At 40.2% G+C, this 19,287-nt stretch overlaps 1 protein-coding gene across 4 annotated transcripts in view; it reads left to right on the top strand.

The window, feature by feature from the left end:
* ttll7 (tubulin tyrosine ligase-like family, member 7) overlaps positions 1-19,287 on the top strand; it is a 105,356-nt gene that overhangs the window by 23,616 nt on the left and 62,453 nt on the right. For all 4 annotated transcript variants that reach the window (XM_084723339.1, XM_084723340.1, XM_084723342.1 and 1 more), the window contains exons 7-9: positions 2,400-2,616; positions 6,375-6,539; positions 12,306-12,464. In XM_084723339.1, the coding sequence (XP_084579465.1) occupies positions 2,400-2,616; positions 6,375-6,539; positions 12,306-12,464 (541 nt within the window). The remainder of the gene's footprint in view (positions 1-2,399; positions 2,617-6,374; positions 6,540-12,305; positions 12,465-19,287) is intronic.

The raw sequence follows: 19,287 nt of genomic DNA, 5'->3' as shown, positions 1-19,287 counted from the left end.
AGGAGGCCAAAGCGGTGCTCGTCTGTAATACGGCGGTATTTTAGTTGGCATGAGCATGAGGTGATGAGGAGTGATTAATAACTTGAAAGTAACAATAACATTATGTTAAAGCTGATCTATAAGCTCTGAAGTGAGGACAGCTGAACTAAGACCTTATTTCATCATAACGTGAAAGGCAGTAAAAGGATCCGAGTCTAGATTCACACTGTGTTTTTGCTCCATTAGCTGAGCAGGTGGATGATCAGGTTCAAGTCTAAACAACAGTGAATGCACTGTTCCCAAGACACTGTATGTTGTGCATATGGATGTTAATCATAAATCATTAATTGATTAATTGTTGCTAAGAATTTAACCAGTTAACCGGTTATTCCATTAATTAATCAATAATTAATTTGATAATCTAGAAATGGCAATAATTGCATCTCATTTGATATTGTGTTGTCTGATGGATGCATTTGTTGATTAAGGAAACTTGAACTTAAAATGAAAGTAAAAAATGATAAAGGAGCGTGCATTTTCTCTCTTATTAATTACTAATGATTAAATGATTAATGGATTGTTTTCATTACTATTGTATAGTCAGCTTCATGTAGTAAAAGTATCAGTAGTAAGAGCACAGTAGTATTGTCAGTTTCATGTAACAGTATCAGTAGTGTTGTCAGTTTTATGTAGTAAAAGTATCAGTAGTGTGTTAATTGTTAATTATTAATCAATTAATTGTTAAGAATTTACCTGATTAAAAAATGCATCAATTAATAATTAATTGATAGTCTTTAAATGGCAGTAATTGTGCCTCATTTCATATTTTTTGCCTGGCAGAGGCATTGCTGAATAAGGAAACTTACACTTGAAATTGAAATGAACAAGAAAAAAGAAGAAAAAGGAGGAGGAGGAAATGAGAAAAAAAAAATATATATATATATGTATTTCGTATCTGATTAATTATTTCTGATTAATCAGTTGTTAGCATTTTTGACGATTGTTTAAGGTAAATGCATGAAACTTGCAACCCTAGTTGTAGGTGTGATTACAGAAGCCACAAAGCAGAACCATGTTTGCCCTCTGGGGGCTCAGTGCCACGATATCTCAATACTTCAAAATATACTTTTTGAACAATCAGGTCTTTACGTCTTGGCTAAATATAGTGTTTGTGTGTGTGGTACACCTACCTACATGTGTATAATGGAGCCTTCCAGCCTGTGCATGTAAGCAATTTAGGCTAAGTCTACCTTAACTATGAGTGATGGTGATATAGGTCAGTTGTGTTGCTTGTACATAGTGGGAGATTGTTTAACCATGACCCCTCACCCTCCCTGCACACACACACCCACATACACACTCACATTCAGACATACACACTTTCACATTCACAAAGTTTTGAAATTATTGCCCCTCACCCATATGTGCACAGTCAAGTGGACGCACACAAACTAACACAGCTCATTCTGGAGTCCAGCTAGCAACGGTCTGCGTACTATAAGGTCTGAGTGCCAGTGACATGAGACCAAAGCAAATGATTTAGAGTGGAGGTTGAAACGGAGTACAATGTCTGTTCCTATTAACCTGCCCACAGCTAACAGACCCTGCTACAGCATTTGATGTACTATGCCACTCAAAGCGGAGTTGGGCTTCAGAAAATCACAATATTCTCCAGATGCTTGCAGAGTTTTGCTCAGACAAACCAGCGTTTGTCTTGTACCTGCCTGTTTTTTTGTACATTTGTTTTTCAACTGTTTTATTTAGATGAACAGAGTAACAAAATCTCTGGAATATTTGATGCCCCACAGAGCCGAACAGCTTGCCCTGCTCAAACTAGACCTGAGACATGCTGAGCGCACTCATTTACATACAATTTCAGGGAACGTTCTGTAGCAGTGGAAGGTCACATGAATACCATCAGGGCACCATGGCTCTGACCCTTTCACTCTGAAGGGCTAAACGTCTTCAATGTAAATGTAAGCGTCATTCAATGCACAGTAAGGTGCATCTCCTCCCTCTGATTGCATCCAGTGCTTCTGTAGAACATTATACGTTTTATCCATCGCTTTGAAAAACAGAAGCAGGGCAGAGTTAATCTCAGGATGTGAAGATTGAAAGTATCAGCATAAGAGACAGATGTGGCACCCCAGAAATATGCCCCAAACTTTTCCCAGTGACTTTGAAATGAAATATTGTGTTGAAACCCATAAAATCTGTATACTGTTTGGCTCAATTTTTTTGTGCTTCAACACGTATATAAGACTGTGCCAATGTCATCAGTCATGTTCACGGTCCCTGCTATGCTCCCATCTATCATTTTTTTAATTATCTTTTTTGTCTTTACTATGCCATATTTTATTATGCTGCTGACGACACCCCAATTTCCCCCCCGAGGATTAATAAAGTTTCTGTCTATCCAGGATCTCGCTTATCCGTAACTGTGAGAAGCTGCCAGCCCAGGAGCACTTTATCGTTCAGGAGTACCTGGACAAGCCCTTCCTGATGGAGGGGTACAAGTTTGACCTGCGCATCTACATCCTCGTCACTTCCTGTGACCCACTTCGCATTTTTCTCTACAATGACGGCCTGGTTCGCATGGGCACAGAGAAGTACCACGCACCCAGTGAAGCCAACTTGGTGAGTCACAGACTGTAATACTATGCTTAATAATGATAATAGTATCCTCTATTTGTGTAGCAGTTTTCAAGGCAAAGTGGCAGAGACAGAGCAATTGTGCCCCTCCCACATCGGAGGGTAAAACAGTGCATCACAATAGACAATTCAATTTACTTATATTGCATTAAGGTGCCTCTTGTCACCTTCTGTCTGCTATCTAACAACAGGTGATTTAATCAAATAGTTGTAAATAGGGATTATTGGGGTTTGCCAATATTTGATATTTAAAAATACATCCACACTGAAGGCATATTTGCGCCATGTGTGCTTAATTAAAGCACCATGTTATTGGCTTTTCATATCAGCAGAAATAATGCTATATTTCATTTTAAGGCCTTAATCTGCCAATACTGATGATGCACTGATAATATCAATATGCATCCCTTGCTGTAAATATCAAAGCATTTCACTTCTGGCCATTCAGTGGGACGATTTCTCAGAGAAGAGCAAAGTAAGAGAATACAGACCAACTGAGATAGACTTACATTATTGAGTTTGTCAATATATCCTTCCTCTCTGCTAGACAAGGGGTCCCTAAAATAATTCTTTGACATGCTAAAATGTAACATTTTTAGCTGGGTACAGGCATTTTGTTAGTGTTTCAGCCCTTGGTTGCATATTGTGACGCCAATTATTTTCCTTTCCAGTGGGTATGGCTTTCAGAGTATGATGCGTTGTGCTCTGTCTCTATACACTTGGAAACACATGGCTGTAGACACATAACAGTGTAACTAATAACAGTACATGCATCTTTATCTATGAAGCATCTGTGCACAAGGCCAGTTTGATGCGTTGTAGACAAAGACACAGCTGTTCATTGATTTATATTAGAAAGTACATACAGTACCTGGTGTGTGGCCAATCAGGTGGATCAGAAATGCACTATGGACACATAGTAGAAGTAGATTCAATAAACAATGTATTTGCAATGCACTCCCATGAACCAGAGCCACGGGCTTGTGCGGCTCAACATAATCAAATTGGACACACAAACACACAGAAGGACAGAGGTTGGGAAACACAGTGTAATCTCTGTATGATCACAAAAACATGCTAATACTTGTATACACAGTCAATAGTGCCCAAATACAGACAACTGTAAGGCTGATATTGTTCTACACACACACACACACACACACACACACACACACACACACAGGCTGTGCAGGCATACTGTATGAACACAGCTGAGCGTAAATGTCCACATGCCAGATGTCTCCTGTAATATCAAACCGCTCATATTTGCCTTGAGGTTCTGCACCTGCTGAAGCACAGTCTGTTGCTGATGATGGGATGCACACACACACATACACACACAGACACACAGTTTCCTATTGAGCATGATGCTTATCTAGAATATGAACACACGCACACATAGACAAGCTGGACCCCTCCTGTGACACAAGTGTGTATTGTCTTACCCGGTCTGTGACACATGATGGAGTGAGTCATGCCACAGAGATGGATGTTCAATCCCACAGAGAGTGACTCCCAGACAGCCATCAGAGGCTGGAGTGGCCTGCAGCCACAGCATTATTGCCATGCAGGTTAAGGACAAGGATGTATTGTCTTAAACTGTGAGGGATAGTGTTTAAAGAGGGGGATACAACAAGAATTACACAATGGACAGTTATAGTCAATCACTCATTGATGCATTTGTGGGAACTGTGTGTCTAAAAACCAAGTTTTATCATAATACAATATTATATAGATTATTTGGACAACAATCTTATATTTGCCGATATCACAAAGTCTGCCACAATAACAATTGATTAAATTTGATTTAGGTGCCTGAGATTGATATGAGACAATATCATATGCTCTTTTAAAAACATTTAAGTGTAACATTCGGCTCAATAATAGCTGTCAAGGTTCACAGACACAGACATGCCAGGGGAATTTCAAAAATAAAGGCCTGAAGATGATGATATGGATCAATGTTTTCACTTTGCATCAGTGATATTGGATCATTGATCATTTAATCAATATATCGATCCAGACTGACGGATCATTAGACCCCTAGAGGGAACTGTGGGGCACTATGGCTCTGACGCCTCTTTTCACCGCATGCTTGAGATTTTGGTGATCTATGACTGTGAGCTTGCTCTGCTGTTGCACTAATTATCAGTCAATCCCATGAGAGCATCACCCGAGAACCATTTTTAACATATAGCAAGAACAGTTCACACTGCTGTATAGGAATTACACTCATATAGCACAGTCAGCTGCACTTTACTCTTTTCTGCTGCACCATTCCTTACCATCTTTAGTCATTGCCAGGGGACTCGTTTGTGATGTTTTTGCTTTCTCCTTTATTCTTGTCTACCCATATTGCTTTGGAGAAAATGTATTACATTAAAACGTGGTATGTGCTCTATGGGGATAAAAGCATGAACACCCTTGAGGATGTTTTTTGCTGTGATGATTATCATTGCTGACAAAGATATAATTACACTAAAGAGCAACGTCACAGACACCATAGCTTTTTAAATGCAATATACAGTACACTGTATTAAAATAACATGTTATTGTATCTTCTGTAATATTACACTGCCAAAGCTTTACTTCATTGGAGTTATTTGTAACCATCAGGATTAGATTGTGGTTGTACTGGACAAGTGTCAGGTATGAATGCATCTAAGTAGGAGTAGGAAGTAGGTGAAAAGGAGTTTGATTTCTTCTTCATGAGCTCAGCAAATAAAGGAATTCAGGGGAACGAAGAGGAGAATGATTTTTATGCAACAGCAAACAAAACATGCCATCTGGTGCAAATATGATCTGCTGTTGCTATGACATTAGATTTTTAATGTTGTCAGCGCTCATGAAAAGAAGTTGTTTTACAAGTACACCACAAACCTGAAAGGGATAGTTAAGATTATTTGAAATGGTACTAATCCATAGTCAGTGCATTACTATAGAGGATGGCTTTTGGGACGCCCTCAATTTGGAGAGAACCAGCATGGAAGCTCAAAAGTGTACTGCTGTGGACGAGGTCAGCAAGAAAATGTGTTTTAGCCACCTTAAAAAAGCTCCACCTAAAAAATCGATATCAGTTTAAGTGTGCGCTAACAGACTAACAGATTGAGGCAGTAGACCAGCAATCCTGTGCTTTGTGAGGTGAAACTACTGATTTTGCCTGTTGAGTTTGGTTGACTTGGAGAGAGCAATATTTGGCATGTGTAATGCAGTTTTTCTGTCGGGTGACAGCCAAGTAAAGCAGTGAAAATATTTTACATATAGCATACACTTATTTACTATAATTGATTATGTTGATTAATTAATATAGATTTTTTTAAGTGGCTAAAGTACCTTTTGTTGCTGACTCTGTTCACAGCAGGTCATTGCTTAGCTTCTGCACTGGTTCTCCTCTCTTCCTCTCCAAACTGGGGGTGTGCAAACCACCATCTACTGGAGTTAATACATTGACTATTGATAAATACCTCATACAACTCGTTTTCCAATAATCCAAACTATCCCCTTCACCTCAGCAATCTACCATCTGGTCAAATTGGCATTATATATTCTGCACTGTATTAAAAAAAGGTATAAGTATCAGTATATTCAGTCTTTAATTGTGCTTCATTCTATCAAATCTGTGTTCCTTTGTAGTTTATTCACTGTTACCACATAAAACAAAGCTAGAAAACCTTAGAGACAGAGACAGGTGTGAACATGCATGTATAATGCTTAAAGCCACTCCCTCCCTTTTGTCTCCACAGAGCCAGCTCTACATGCATCTGACCAACTACTCAGTCAACAAACACAATGAGAACTTTGAGCGGGACGAGACAGTGGACAAAGGCAGCAAGAGGTCCATCAGCTGGTTCACAGAGTTCCTCCGCACCAACGACTACGACGTGGCCAAGTTTTGGGGAGACGTTTCGGTACGTGGGTAGTCCACCCAACCAGACACAAACACAGAAACACAGTTACATGTGGACGTATTGCGGCGGATGTGTATAGTTCTCCCACAAAAGCAAGGATGTCCGGTATGATAACAAAACACACCACAAATGGATACAACACATGCATTCAGCCGTAAGTGTAATCTGTAGGCATACACTCATATATACAAATGCTCTTGCTACTAACCAACACAGGTTGCACACAAAACATAAGTGGACCAGCGATGGTTTGATATGATTTGTTATGACAGTAATTCAGTGAGCTTCAGAGCTTTGTTTAACTCCAGGAAGAGCTCAATGAAAACACCATTCCTGGAGGGTGAGCTTTCCCTATCTGGCACTACTCCCAGTTCATCCAGACACCTTTACCTTGTTCATTTGGAAGATTCTTTTACCTCCTGTACATGATTTATTATTTTTTCATACTAAATGCATACATCCCATCATATGCTCCTTTCTTTTCTACCCATTTCTTTATCCCTTGTTCTATTAATGATCTACAAGCAATTCCAAAAAAAGTTGGGATGTTGTGTAAAACAAAGAAAAGATATTTATTGCTCAAACTGATTATCTTAATTGTTTTTTTACAATTCAAAGTGAAAGACATACCTCATCAACATCCAGAAATGCTGCAGACTTCTTTGGGGCCTGAGTCTTGGCACGGCTACCTGTCACATCTGTGAAGGCATCATCATTGCTGAAAGGCACATACCGGTTTCAGAGCAACATATGCTCAAAGGAAACACTTTTCACATCTATTAGACAAGACAGGTGCATTGGAGAGAGTAGGCCAAAAATTTGCAAAAGGACGCCACACGTTTTGGTTTTAGACTTTCATCAGGCAAACCCTGATGAAGATGTAGTACTGAAATGTCACAAATAAATGATATATTGCAAGTTAGACAGTGTGTGGGAGTCCTTTTACAACTTAAGAGCAACATATGCTGCCATCTAGACGTCTTTTTCAGGGACGTCCCTGTTTATTTCAGTGAGACAGTGCCAAGACACATCCTGCATTTGTTACAACAGCATGGCTATATAGTAAAAAAGGCTGGGTATTATGATGGCCCATCTGCAGTCCTGACCTGTCTCCCACTGAAAATGTGCGGTGCATTATGAAGCACAAAATACGACAACAGACCCCAGACTGCTGAGCCCCTGAAACTGTATATAAAGCAAGTATTTAATTTGAATAGGTTGGATTTTGTTTTGCAAATCATTGTATTCTGTTTTTATTTATGTTTTAGACAATATCTTACCTCTTGTGGAATTAGGGTTGTATTTCTATTCATGTTTTCTGTTTCATTCTTGACCTCGACTTTTTGTCCCTCTGTAGTCATTTGGGTTGTATTGTCCCTCTGCGCCTTTTCTGTGTTTTACTGTCTGTTCTCATACCTTACGCTACCAGTATCCAACCTCAAAATCAAATCCCATTGGTTATTATACTCTCCTCGAGGCAATCTTTTATTTCTTCTGTCCGTCAGCTTTCACTTTTCTTCATGCTGTTCTTCATGTTTCTTCAAGTGTCTTCTGAGACTACTGTAGGTCTTGTGACCTGTGCTTTAACTGTTCTTGTTTAGGTAATGTTTCCTTTTCTTTGTTATCCTGTCTTATCAATCTTGTGTAGTCTCTTCATGTGCTCCCTTTTGTCAAAGACTTTAAGTTTTGGTTCTTTTGTCCCTTTTTCTTTACTTGTTTCTTTTTCTCTCATCTTTCTTCTCCCTCTGTGACACACCAGAGTGTCGCCCTCTGACTCAGCCAGACCATCCTACTCTTCTCCTGCTCTCTCACCATTTTTTTTCCCTCTGCTCTTTCTTCAGAAGTTGAACCACTTTGGTGTTAGTGCTGTCCGTTCGTACTTGCACACTGTGTTTTGTTTCAACTCTGTATTTATGCTCTCCGCACACTCTCTGCTCTCCTTCTCTTTTCATCTCTCCTCTTACATTTTGTTCTCATACAGACCTAGCAGGCTGCCCTGACTCTTCCCGCCAACGGTCACGGTCAGAGAGTCAGAGAGTTTGTTTGCCAAAAGATTGTCTGTGGGGGTTAAGAATATCGTGTAGCTTTTTTTTTCATGTGAAACACTGACATCTCTTTCATATTGAGGTATTATTGATGTGTGCATGGGGCAGAGTGTCCAAGGTTTGACCAGCTTTTTTATGTGGATGTAATTTTGAGAGCAGTATCTGACTACAAATAGGCTTGTTATGGAGTCCAGGGCCAGAACGCTATACATACCCCACTCCTGCACCCCGCAGTCAGACTGGACTGAGTAAACTACAGACCAGCAGCACTGCATGAGGCTTTGCTGGTAAAGGGAAGCTTTGTACAGTATGTGTTAGAGTGAGCATGCAGTAGTCAGTACAATGAAATAGTTACATATTTTCCTCTCATATGGTACAATTAGAGCAGCAGGCTTGCCTAAAGTGTGGCCTGTGTGCCAAAGCTGGCTTCCCATTAGGTTCGATTTGGCCCACCAGATGTTTCAGAGAAAAAAATAAATCAATTAAAGGCAGACTATGCAAGTTTTCCCCCCATATACATATAAAATTGTCCCTCTCAATCTTCACCGATGACACACAAGAAATGTGTGGTGGCAGACCCCACCCTCTGCCCATACCTTCCTATTATCTCATTACTTAGCTGTGCTCTGGATAATTTTCTAACCCAAAACGTTGGTATTTGACTTCCTGGGAATGGAGTCAACAATCAACTGCATTTCTGGAATGACTGAAAAATTCTACTTATTCTACATTTAACTGAAAATATGTGTATTATAGATCATTGTTAATGTGTTTCATTTTTGTGAGGTACACATGCATTTCAATTACATAGCATCACTAATTGTTAGTAATTATTTTTCAGATTCTGAGCACTGCTGGTAGAGTGACACTTTATGCAAGAAGTCAGTTAAGGAAACTTGGAATCCTACTAGCATTATGCATTTAAAGAAATACAGAACAAAGTTTCACTTTTAGCCTTCAAAGTGAAATAGTTTGGGCACCCCCACATTAGTCCTCCTTGTCTGATCCATTATGGTCTATTGATTTTTTTTTTTGGTGGACATTCAAAAACATTAACATTGCTTAATTCTGCCTAGTTGTAGTTTAAATATCTTTTTCAGGTTTATCATACTATCAGTTGAACAGTGGAACCTACAGTTAGGAGAAAACCTCATTAACCACTAGGACATCCTAATGTCTCTACTGTGCTGAGATAGACAGAGCAGGGACACTCTTTAAACAGAGATTAAATAAATTAATTATACATGCACACGTAAAATAGCTAAAATAACGTTTATGCAGGTGATATTAAAAAAAATCAAGCGATCAAAGAGGCTTATAAAACCATTTAAACCCAACAAAACACATGCGCACATGCCAGTGTGTTAGTGGCCAGTGCTGGGGGCTCAGGATAAGGAGGGAGGTGATGGGGGCAGGGAGAAAGACACACACCAGCCAGTACGGGGGACTTCGGGCATAAACGGTGGGAGCAGGTGTTTGTGCTGGGCAGCCTATGGGTCAGACGGGTGGATGGATGGACAGATGGATGGAGGTGTGTGAGCGACAGACAGATAGAAAAGGGAGGGGGGCTGCCGCCTTATCAGGCTGGGGCCAGACCATCGTACCCCCTCTCCTGCACCCAGCAGTCAGACTGGACTGAGCAAACTGCAGGCCAGCAGCACTGCGTGGGGCTTGACTGGTGAGGGGAAGCTTTGTGCAAAGTGTGTGTGTGTGTGCATGTGTGTGTGTGTGTGTGTGTGTCAGTCAGAGTGAGCATGTTTACCCCAGCTGCACAGTGGGAGTAGACAGGCAGGTAGCAGCCAGCAAACATACGTGCAAACACACACACACACACACACACACACACACACACACACACATGGACACAGGTTGGGAGCCACTACCCACACACATGGACCACCACCAACATGTTGAAAGTCTTTGAGTGAAATTAAAAAGGTTCTGTGCCAGTAACACTTTCTGTTTCTCCTCAGTTTTTAAACTGTTTCTTGACACAGGAGAATTCAGAATCAATCTGTATTGTAGTCTTACCGACGGCTCAATACCTTTTAGGTATCAACCAAAATAATTCAGTTCCAAGGAGTATTGAAAACTTCTCCAGTAAAATGATACTTGCACTTGATCCTTTTTGTACCCAGATCAAGGAAAAAAGGCTATTTGTATGTATTTGCTTGTAGCCAATCACCACAAGTGACTGATGAAGCTGAGCTTGATACATTTGAGAGAGTTGGTAGTTTAGTGTGCCAAGGTATCACCAAATATGGCTATACTACACACTTGTTGTTTCTGATAAAAATAAGTGCATAAAATACAAAAAGATTATTTAAGGAATGCTTTCATTCACATGATGGATATCAAAAGAAAGAGAGATGTCACAATACTAGAATTTTAAACTTTAATACAATACAATTCAAAGACAGTGAGAGAAACTCCCACACATTGTCTCACTTTCTGCTGGCATATTTATTAAATATCGACGTTTCGGTCTAACCGACCTTCATCAGGTATGCTGCATACCTGAGCATACGGGCATGCCTGATGAAGGTCATTAAGACCGAAATGTCAATATTTAATAATCAGCAGAAAGCGAGACAATGTGCAGGAGTTTCTCTAATTCTCTGATTTGTATCTTCCTCCGGATGCACACGTCACACATTCAGGTGTGCAGAGATTTTCAATAAACTTTGATACAATATCAGTATTAAAAAATGATACTCAATACCTCTTTTCAATACCAATCAAAAAAGTCTGAGGCATACAAAATATGTTTTTTTCCTTTTTTTAAATTAACAACCCGCACAAAGTGGTGGCAAAGAAAAAGTAACTCATCACTACTGAGATGAGCACTTGATGATCATTTTTTTCAATACATTTGGTACTTTTGCCTGTATCAAATGTTAGTATTGTATTGTTTTTAAACTCAGTGTTGAAAAAGTATTTATACTTAAATACTTTTGATAATCTTTGAACTGAGTTTACATTGGCTGGCATATACCAGCTTTTTGCCGTTATCATGTGTAGCTGTCCAGCAGATAAAAATATCAATGGCCAAAATCCAGTGGAAATATACCATTATTTAGACACTGGCAAATATCTAAAATAAAAACAGAACAAAATGTAAGATAATTCATTATTATCGTTAACTGTGTACAGCTGAATTAAACAGTGACTTGCAAGAATGACATTAATTGCCATGTTTGACCACATTACACATGTTAATTGTAATGTTAGTTTTGCATTTTGTTTTGTTATATATGACCATGTCCCCTTTGTGTCTGGATATGGCTATTTAAAACATATGTCAACAGAAAAATCTGTCAAATGAAGTACTCTATTGGTATTGGTATCACTTTAAGGGTACTTGTATTAGTACTGGTATCGTAATTTTTTTTAAAACAATATTCAGCCCCAGTCCTACCTCTTTAAAGGGGTTCTGTAGGTTACAGGTCTAGTATGCATTTTGATTACTCCATTGTCAGACTTTATTCCTAAATCTAAAGATTCAAGCATTTTTCTGCAGTTGCAACCTGCAGTTAAAGCAGGAGTCCTAATTGCACCATTTTCAGTTTAAGAAGAACTTTAATCAGGTGTCATAAAAACTTCCACCAGTGTCTCTTTAGGATGAACGAAACTGACTGAAAAGAAAAAGTAAGGTTTGTGTTCTCTTTGTCAGCTTGGTGATTCTCTCTTTCTCTCTGTGTTTGTGTGTGTGTCCTGCCAGGAGCTTGTGGTGAAGACGTTAATAGTGGCTGAGCCCCATGTGCTGCACGCCTATCGCATGTGTCGCCCCGGCCAGCCACCAGGGAGCGACAGCGTCTGCTTTGAGGTCCTGGGCTTTGACATCATCCTGGACCGCAAACTCAAACCCTGGCTACTAGAGGTACACCTCAGTCTCTGTGTGTGTGTGTGTTTATAGATGTAAAAATGTGAGGGTGGTTTCACTTTTTCACTTAATTTCTTCTTGATATATCTGTCAGAAGTTGCATTTTCACATTTTATGGCTATGAAACTTTCCCTTTAAATGAGGTGGTAAATGCTTTTTCATCATGAATTTGGGATTTTTAAATTCAGAAGTAATTCTTATTCATTTGTAATTTGTATGTGGTTCTTATTAGAGCTGCAAGAATGAGTTGATTAACTGATTAGTTATCAGTGTAGTGAAATTCTTAGTTTGCTATGTCTCTCTACCTGGTGCCGTCAATTACTCTAGTAGAGTAATCTCTAGTAGTTTAGAATCTAAAAATCTACCAGAAACTTTAGTTTAATTTAAAAAAAGAAAGAAAGAAGGAAAAGAAAGAAGAAACTAGATCAAGATGACTGAGGCAGACAAGGTGATAAAAATATTAAATTACTATGTGCAGTTTAAGACTGTGAGTGTGTGCAGTATATAAAGTGCTATCAAAATTGTGATAAACGATTAATCGTTATGAGTAGCATCTTATGAAAAAAATGCTCATATTCTGTCATTTCAGCTTTTCAAATGTGAATATTTCGTGGTTTCTTAAATCCTCGATGACAGTAAATGGAATATCTTAGGGTTGTGGACAAAACAAGACATTTCAAGATGATAACTTGGACTTTGGGAAACGCTGATCAACATTTTTCACTGTTTTCTGACATTTTATGGACCAAACAATTAACTGATTAATCAACAATGAAAATAATTATTAGTTGCAGCCCTATATATTATGCCAAATATAACAGGGGTTTTAAATTTAAAAATATGATGAAAAATAATGAAAATACAGGAGATTTTTATAATTTTTTTTTTCTTGAGGGCGTGTGTATGTGTGTGTGTCAGTCAGGAAGAGGAGGGCTGCAGTCTGTGGAGACTCACCTGTCTATGCTGCTACTAATGTGACAGCAGCTCCTAAACTGAAGTAATGTGGCATCAGCAGGAGAGAGGGAGACGTTGGCCCACTCTGACAGAAAGCATAAACACGCACTGATTTTGCTTACACACTCTTGTCCCTGGTGCACGGAAACACACACAAACACCCACACAGTCTCAAGTATGTATTTATGCACCTCTGAACACAAGGAGAGACACATTCCCATGTAAAATGAAAGCGTCGTACACAACCACAAACACGCACGCACAATTACATGCATGTGTGCATTCATACACACCCACACATACAAATAGAACACGCAGCAGCATGTAAGACAAGACAAAGACTCCTCTTTCCTATACAAAGGCACACACACACACATGCAGGGTGTGAAAATATAGGTCAGGATGGCAGGTTGACTAGCAAGACACCCGCCTCTCATTCTCTCAGTGTCAGTCTCTCAAGTGTCAGTCATTCAGGAGGTGGATTCAATCTCAGATTCCACTCCAGGATTTCTGCCTCACCAGTCTGATGTCAGCCAGTCAGTTAAAGCGTGACCTAAATCCTTTAACCCAAAGTGGCTGCGTGCCTCTTCCCCCCCTCTTTCCCACAAATTGACTCAAGGATGGGAAATGCCTCTGGGATAATTGTTTGTTTTTCCTCCATCATGCCAACCAAAAATAAATCTTGCGATTTACAAAAGTGTTTGATTTGGAAAAAAAGAGTGACATTTTATAGTTGGTTGGTGTTTTCAGAGGAGTCATCGTGGAATTAGGGTGTTATAATTACCCTACCTGACTCTTTTTGTGTGGCTGAGCAGTTGCACTTTATGACAAAAGAAGAGAACAAGTGGATGGTGTTCCTTTTGACTGCTGGTGCACTGTGACAGTATGTGTGTAAATGTGTATGAGACATGGCAAACAGCCGTGAATGCAGTTGTTCCACTCCAGCAGTAATGATCCCCCCTGTGCTACTAGCAGCTCTCTATAACTCTCATCAATTAACATCCCACACGCACACACACACACACATACGCACACACGCACACATACAACCCTGCTTCTCTTTCACGCAACATTTACAGCAACAATCATTTATTTCCAAAATTCAACTGATTAGTCAGGGGATAGTTGCAAGCATAGAGACCCCCTCTCAAATCCTCACTGCGTACGCTGTCAAGCCTGAAAATAACTTTATTACCACTTTTTAGCCCGTCGACATTCATTCCTATTCAGCAGGGACGCAACGCACAGCCGGCCCCATCGGCTGGTTGCCACAAACGGTACCCTATGGCAAGCCCTCAGGTCCAAATTTAATTTTTCAGGAGATCACTTTGCAACATTTTGTGGCAAATTGAATCTATTTCACTCCATTTCACCATTTTTTATTTATTTATTTTTTTTTTAGTTTTGTCACCCCCCTGGGTCCCAAAACAGTAAAAATTGTGTCAGAATTCGAAACACAATCTGGGTCTACACAGGTTTGTTTTGAATTTGTGGACTTCACCTCTCAGGTTTCCTTATTGGTGTCACTGTGAATTATACGTGCCATGCCTCGTTGGGGCTTTACCCAGACCGCTGTTCCGACACTGTCTTCCTCTCTTACTCTTTAAAACGTCAAAGTTGGTTGTTGGACATGCAAACTCACCGCCAGGAAATGAAAGTTCAACCTGTGTAAACTCAAAGCCAGTCGGATACCTGAAAGCTCGATGGTATCATATATAAGAAGCTGCCAAATTACATTAGTCTTGCCCTTTGTATTTGTATTTTTGTCTTCTGTTTTCTGACTAAATGCAGGAGGCTGACTGCAGAGGGAAAAGGAACACGATTGCCTTTCACATCCTCCAATTACACCTCCAGAAAATAGACAGTTTTTTTTCTTTTTTAGACAAGGTATTCAAAATAGTGCAACTCCAAACTCCTTTGATTAGAGGACACGTTCGCCTCTGTCTTGCCAGTGCAAGAATACCTCTGCGCAAGATACAATACAGCGGCTCTTTCTAAGCAGATGAGCACAAAGAGAAATCATTGCAAATATACTGATAACGAATACAGATACTCAAGAGGAACAACCCAAGGACCAGCGCACACCTGCTAAATAGCTTGTCACAGGGGTGAAAACAGAGAAGGCAACAGTGATGCTTCTCAAACCAAGGCCAGGCATCAAACAGGCGCATTGTGCTCAGAGCAAGTATCGAAAGGGGAGAAGAGGAGGTAAAAAAGAGAGAGACAGGCTTTTGTGTGATCCTTATCTTAATTCAGTCGGGTTTTCAACACAAGTTTTACCTCCTATTGACATTCAAAACATCAGTGCTACATAGGCACACACATACACACACACACACACTTGCTCAAATGGCGTAACCCGAGACGTTCACTTTCATTAAACCAGCCCAGACAGCATCTGTGTCTCGTATAGGAAAGGCGTTTCATTGAGCCGTGATCTTCACTTCACACACACTCGAGTGCACACGCACACACAAACTCTCATACACACACACACACACACACACACACACACACACACACACACACACACACACACACACACACACACACACACACATATTGACACACACAGTCTGCTTAGACTGTGGTTTGTATTGTCAGTGCCAAGGCTTTGGCTTTAAGGGCTTCATTGAGCGTTTTCTTTGTCTTTTGAAAGCGAAAAACAAAAAACAAGAACGCAAAGGAAAACATAATCGATGCAGAAATGCAGATACGCTCAGTTTAGCTCAGGAGCCGCCTCATGACACAGGCTTTACTCATAAATTCTACTAGGAAGTGGTGCTGTCTTAAAAATTGGGGTGCGCGGGTCAAAGAGAACAGCAGGCGTTTCCAAATCCAGTGTGAGTCATAAAGAGTGCATTTACTCAATGGCAAAATATAGCAATGGGACGGCATTATCACCCCTGCATGCCCCCCACCTCTCTCAAGTTTATCCAGGGCCCATGTGCTGTAAGCCAGCATGACAAATAATGTCAACTGAAGTGAGGAAAATGGGAAAAAATATTACTCGTAGTTTGGTGGGTGATAGGCGAGGACAAGAGGAATATAAAAAACTATTTCTTAAATGCTCCGCCCCTGATATTTGAAACAGAACTCGAGAAGGAGCACAATTTATTGTTCACATGAGGTCCTGACTGGTGTCCAGGGACCCTAATGCAAGAGTGGGTGAATTGAGCCTCATTACAGGCTCTGGCTTATTTCATATTTTTTTAAGTTCTTCTCCACATGCATAGGAAAAAAAACTTCAGCTGGTCAACTCTAAATAAGAAGAAACAAGTGTTTTGTAGTGAGTGTGAATAATTAGAAACCTGCTTGGTCTGTGCTAAGCTGTCTTTCCAGTGTCAGGCTCCAGGCACCTCAAAAACTGCTCAGCCTGCTTGTTAGGGCCACGGTCAGTGTGTGTAAATTAATGTGTGTTAGTGTGTGTGTGTGTGAATTTGATTTGTGGTGTGTGTATGTTTGGTGTTTGAATTGTTGCATACTGTAGGTGATGCATGTGTGTTTGCCTGCACTATAAACACACATATGTGCGCACTGTGAAAGCCACTGCATGGAACTGAGGGTGTTTCTGTGTTTCTTGTGAATGTATCTACTCCCTTATGTGCATGAATATCTGGATGTGTGGTCGTTGTGCCTCCGGGAATAGTCCTCTGAAGTGTGTGCGTGTGTGGCTGGCCATTCTGATCTGCCTACCAAACCAACTCCAGCCCACAGCCTGTCTTTTTATCCAGCTGGAGAGGCAGGGAAGAATTCTTCTTAAAGGGGTAGTTTGGATTATTTGAAGTGGGGTTGTATGAGGTACTTATCAATAGTCACTGTACTACCTACAGTGTATTTCCTAACCTTTATATCAGTACCCTCTCCAAACCAACTAAACTCCATAGGCAAAATCAGCAATTTTACCTTCCATAACACAGGGGTTGCTGATCTAATGCTGCCCTGATCTGTAAAAAAGGCTGCAACTCTTATGTTCTGTGAAGTAAAATAGCCGATTTTTCCTATGGAGTTTGCTTGGTTTTGAGAGAGAAATATTTGAGAAAGCAGTAACAATAATTTAAATATAGCATAAACTTAAACCCATACTGATTTATTTAGGTGGGTAATTTTTAAAGGGACACTTGACACCTGTGGTGTTGTTTGTCCATCTAGATTTGAGATACCAGCCATATAGATGTCTGCCTTTTCTCAAATATAATGGGACTAGATGGCACTCAGCTTGTTGGGCTCAAAACACCAAAAAATACATTTGAAAAAAATCAACAGTAATGTATCCTTCAAGAAAACATGACCTGGTTAGTCAAGATAATCCACAGACCGTGTGGTTTGTAGTTTCATGTAGTTTCATTAGATTCTACCGCCAGAAAAAAAGTAGCATTGGTAGACGAGAAAAAAGTAGACATAAAACTGCTCACAATAAGGTCTGTGGATTATTATTATTGTTGTTTAGCTTCCATGCTTCATCAACTGTTGGTAATACACTATCAATATCTGACCATCAATAAGTGCCTCATACAACCCTCACATCAAATAAAACATAAAAAGACCAGTCCAAGTAAGAAACAAGATAAGGAGAGGAACAGGAAACTTTTTAATTCTTCAGTACGTAGATGCCATTGCACACAGGAGCTTAGGCAGCTTGATTATTGATGGCTGCAACTTAAGCACCACCTCCTCATCTGTCTCTTTGCCTTTTTCTACCCCTTCTGGATGGGGTGTGCAGAGTGATTGGCAGCTAATGAGGCGGGCACGGTTAGGTCAACTGTGGCACGGGTTTGTTTGTGTCTCGGTGTATGTGTGTGGGTCTGTGAATGGGCATTACGACAACAGACTGCAGCTGGACCACTACCCCAAGGGCGTCGATTCTTCACCCCTCTCCTCCCTCCCTTCACCCCCTCCTGCAACTTTCTGTGCTCTGTCTCCGATTGTTTCAAGATGAGTTTGGTTTGCCTGTCCATCCCTCAGAGCCAACATAATCCAGACTTCCTTTTCTTTTGAGTCCAAGTGTATACGTGTGTGCGTGTGTTTGTGTTGGGGGTGTGTTTGTGGGGAGTAATCTGCGCTGGCAAGTGTAAACAGATGCCACAATACACACATGAGCTAACAAACACACGGGTATTTTATTTTACCCTCCCACATCCGCAACACACACAAACACACGCACACACACTTCAAATGAATTACGACTGCTGAAAATACTGTTAATTTCCTGTGTGGAATAAATAGTGCCTCACACTTAAATAAGCTTTCAATTTAAATTCTGTTTCATCCATGCAGAATAAGATGAAAATTGTATGTTCTTATAGCACTTCATAAAAGTCTAAAGAGTAGCCATTTAAAGCTGTAGCTGCTTCCCTGGGAGTTTTAGAAGAAGGATTTAGAGGTTAGTCTGCCTTTCAGATATTTCCTCAGGAAATTCGAGAAGTGTTTTCTAACCCCTACAACAGCTGGGTCGAACATTATTGTGTATTCAGGGTGATTAAGGAGGAATTTACTTGCTACCTGTGCTCTCCAAATAATTTTCATCCCCTCGTGATTGAATTTTCTAGGGTGAAAAATGATAGAGGAGAATACATACAGTGTGCTTTACTCAATTATCTCTCAGAGTCTCTCCTGCACCCTTCCACCTTTCTTTCTCCTTTTTGCCTTTGATTAATCTTTGGCACTTAGTAGGATTCATTCTTATTTAAATGTACATGGATGTCGTCCTGAGCTCTGAGGGGGCGTCTTTCTCTCTGCGAACCCTAGGTGGCAGTAGCTACCTGCGAGCCGCTCTTTGGCTTATAAGAGGTTTATTAAAGAATAATTAGAATGATGTATGGGACTGTCTGTCTCTATCCACATCCATTTTCCCCCAACATGACTA

Source organism: Lutjanus erythropterus, chromosome 7 (assembly GCF_056507025.1).
Source record: "Lutjanus erythropterus isolate fLutEry1 chromosome 7, fLutEry1.hap2, whole genome shotgun sequence".
Classification (NCBI taxonomy): domain Eukaryota; kingdom Metazoa; phylum Chordata; class Actinopteri; order Lutjaniformes; family Lutjanidae; genus Lutjanus; species Lutjanus erythropterus.
Note: the sequence above shows the minus strand (reverse complement) of the source record. Positions and strands in the feature narration are given on the sequence as shown.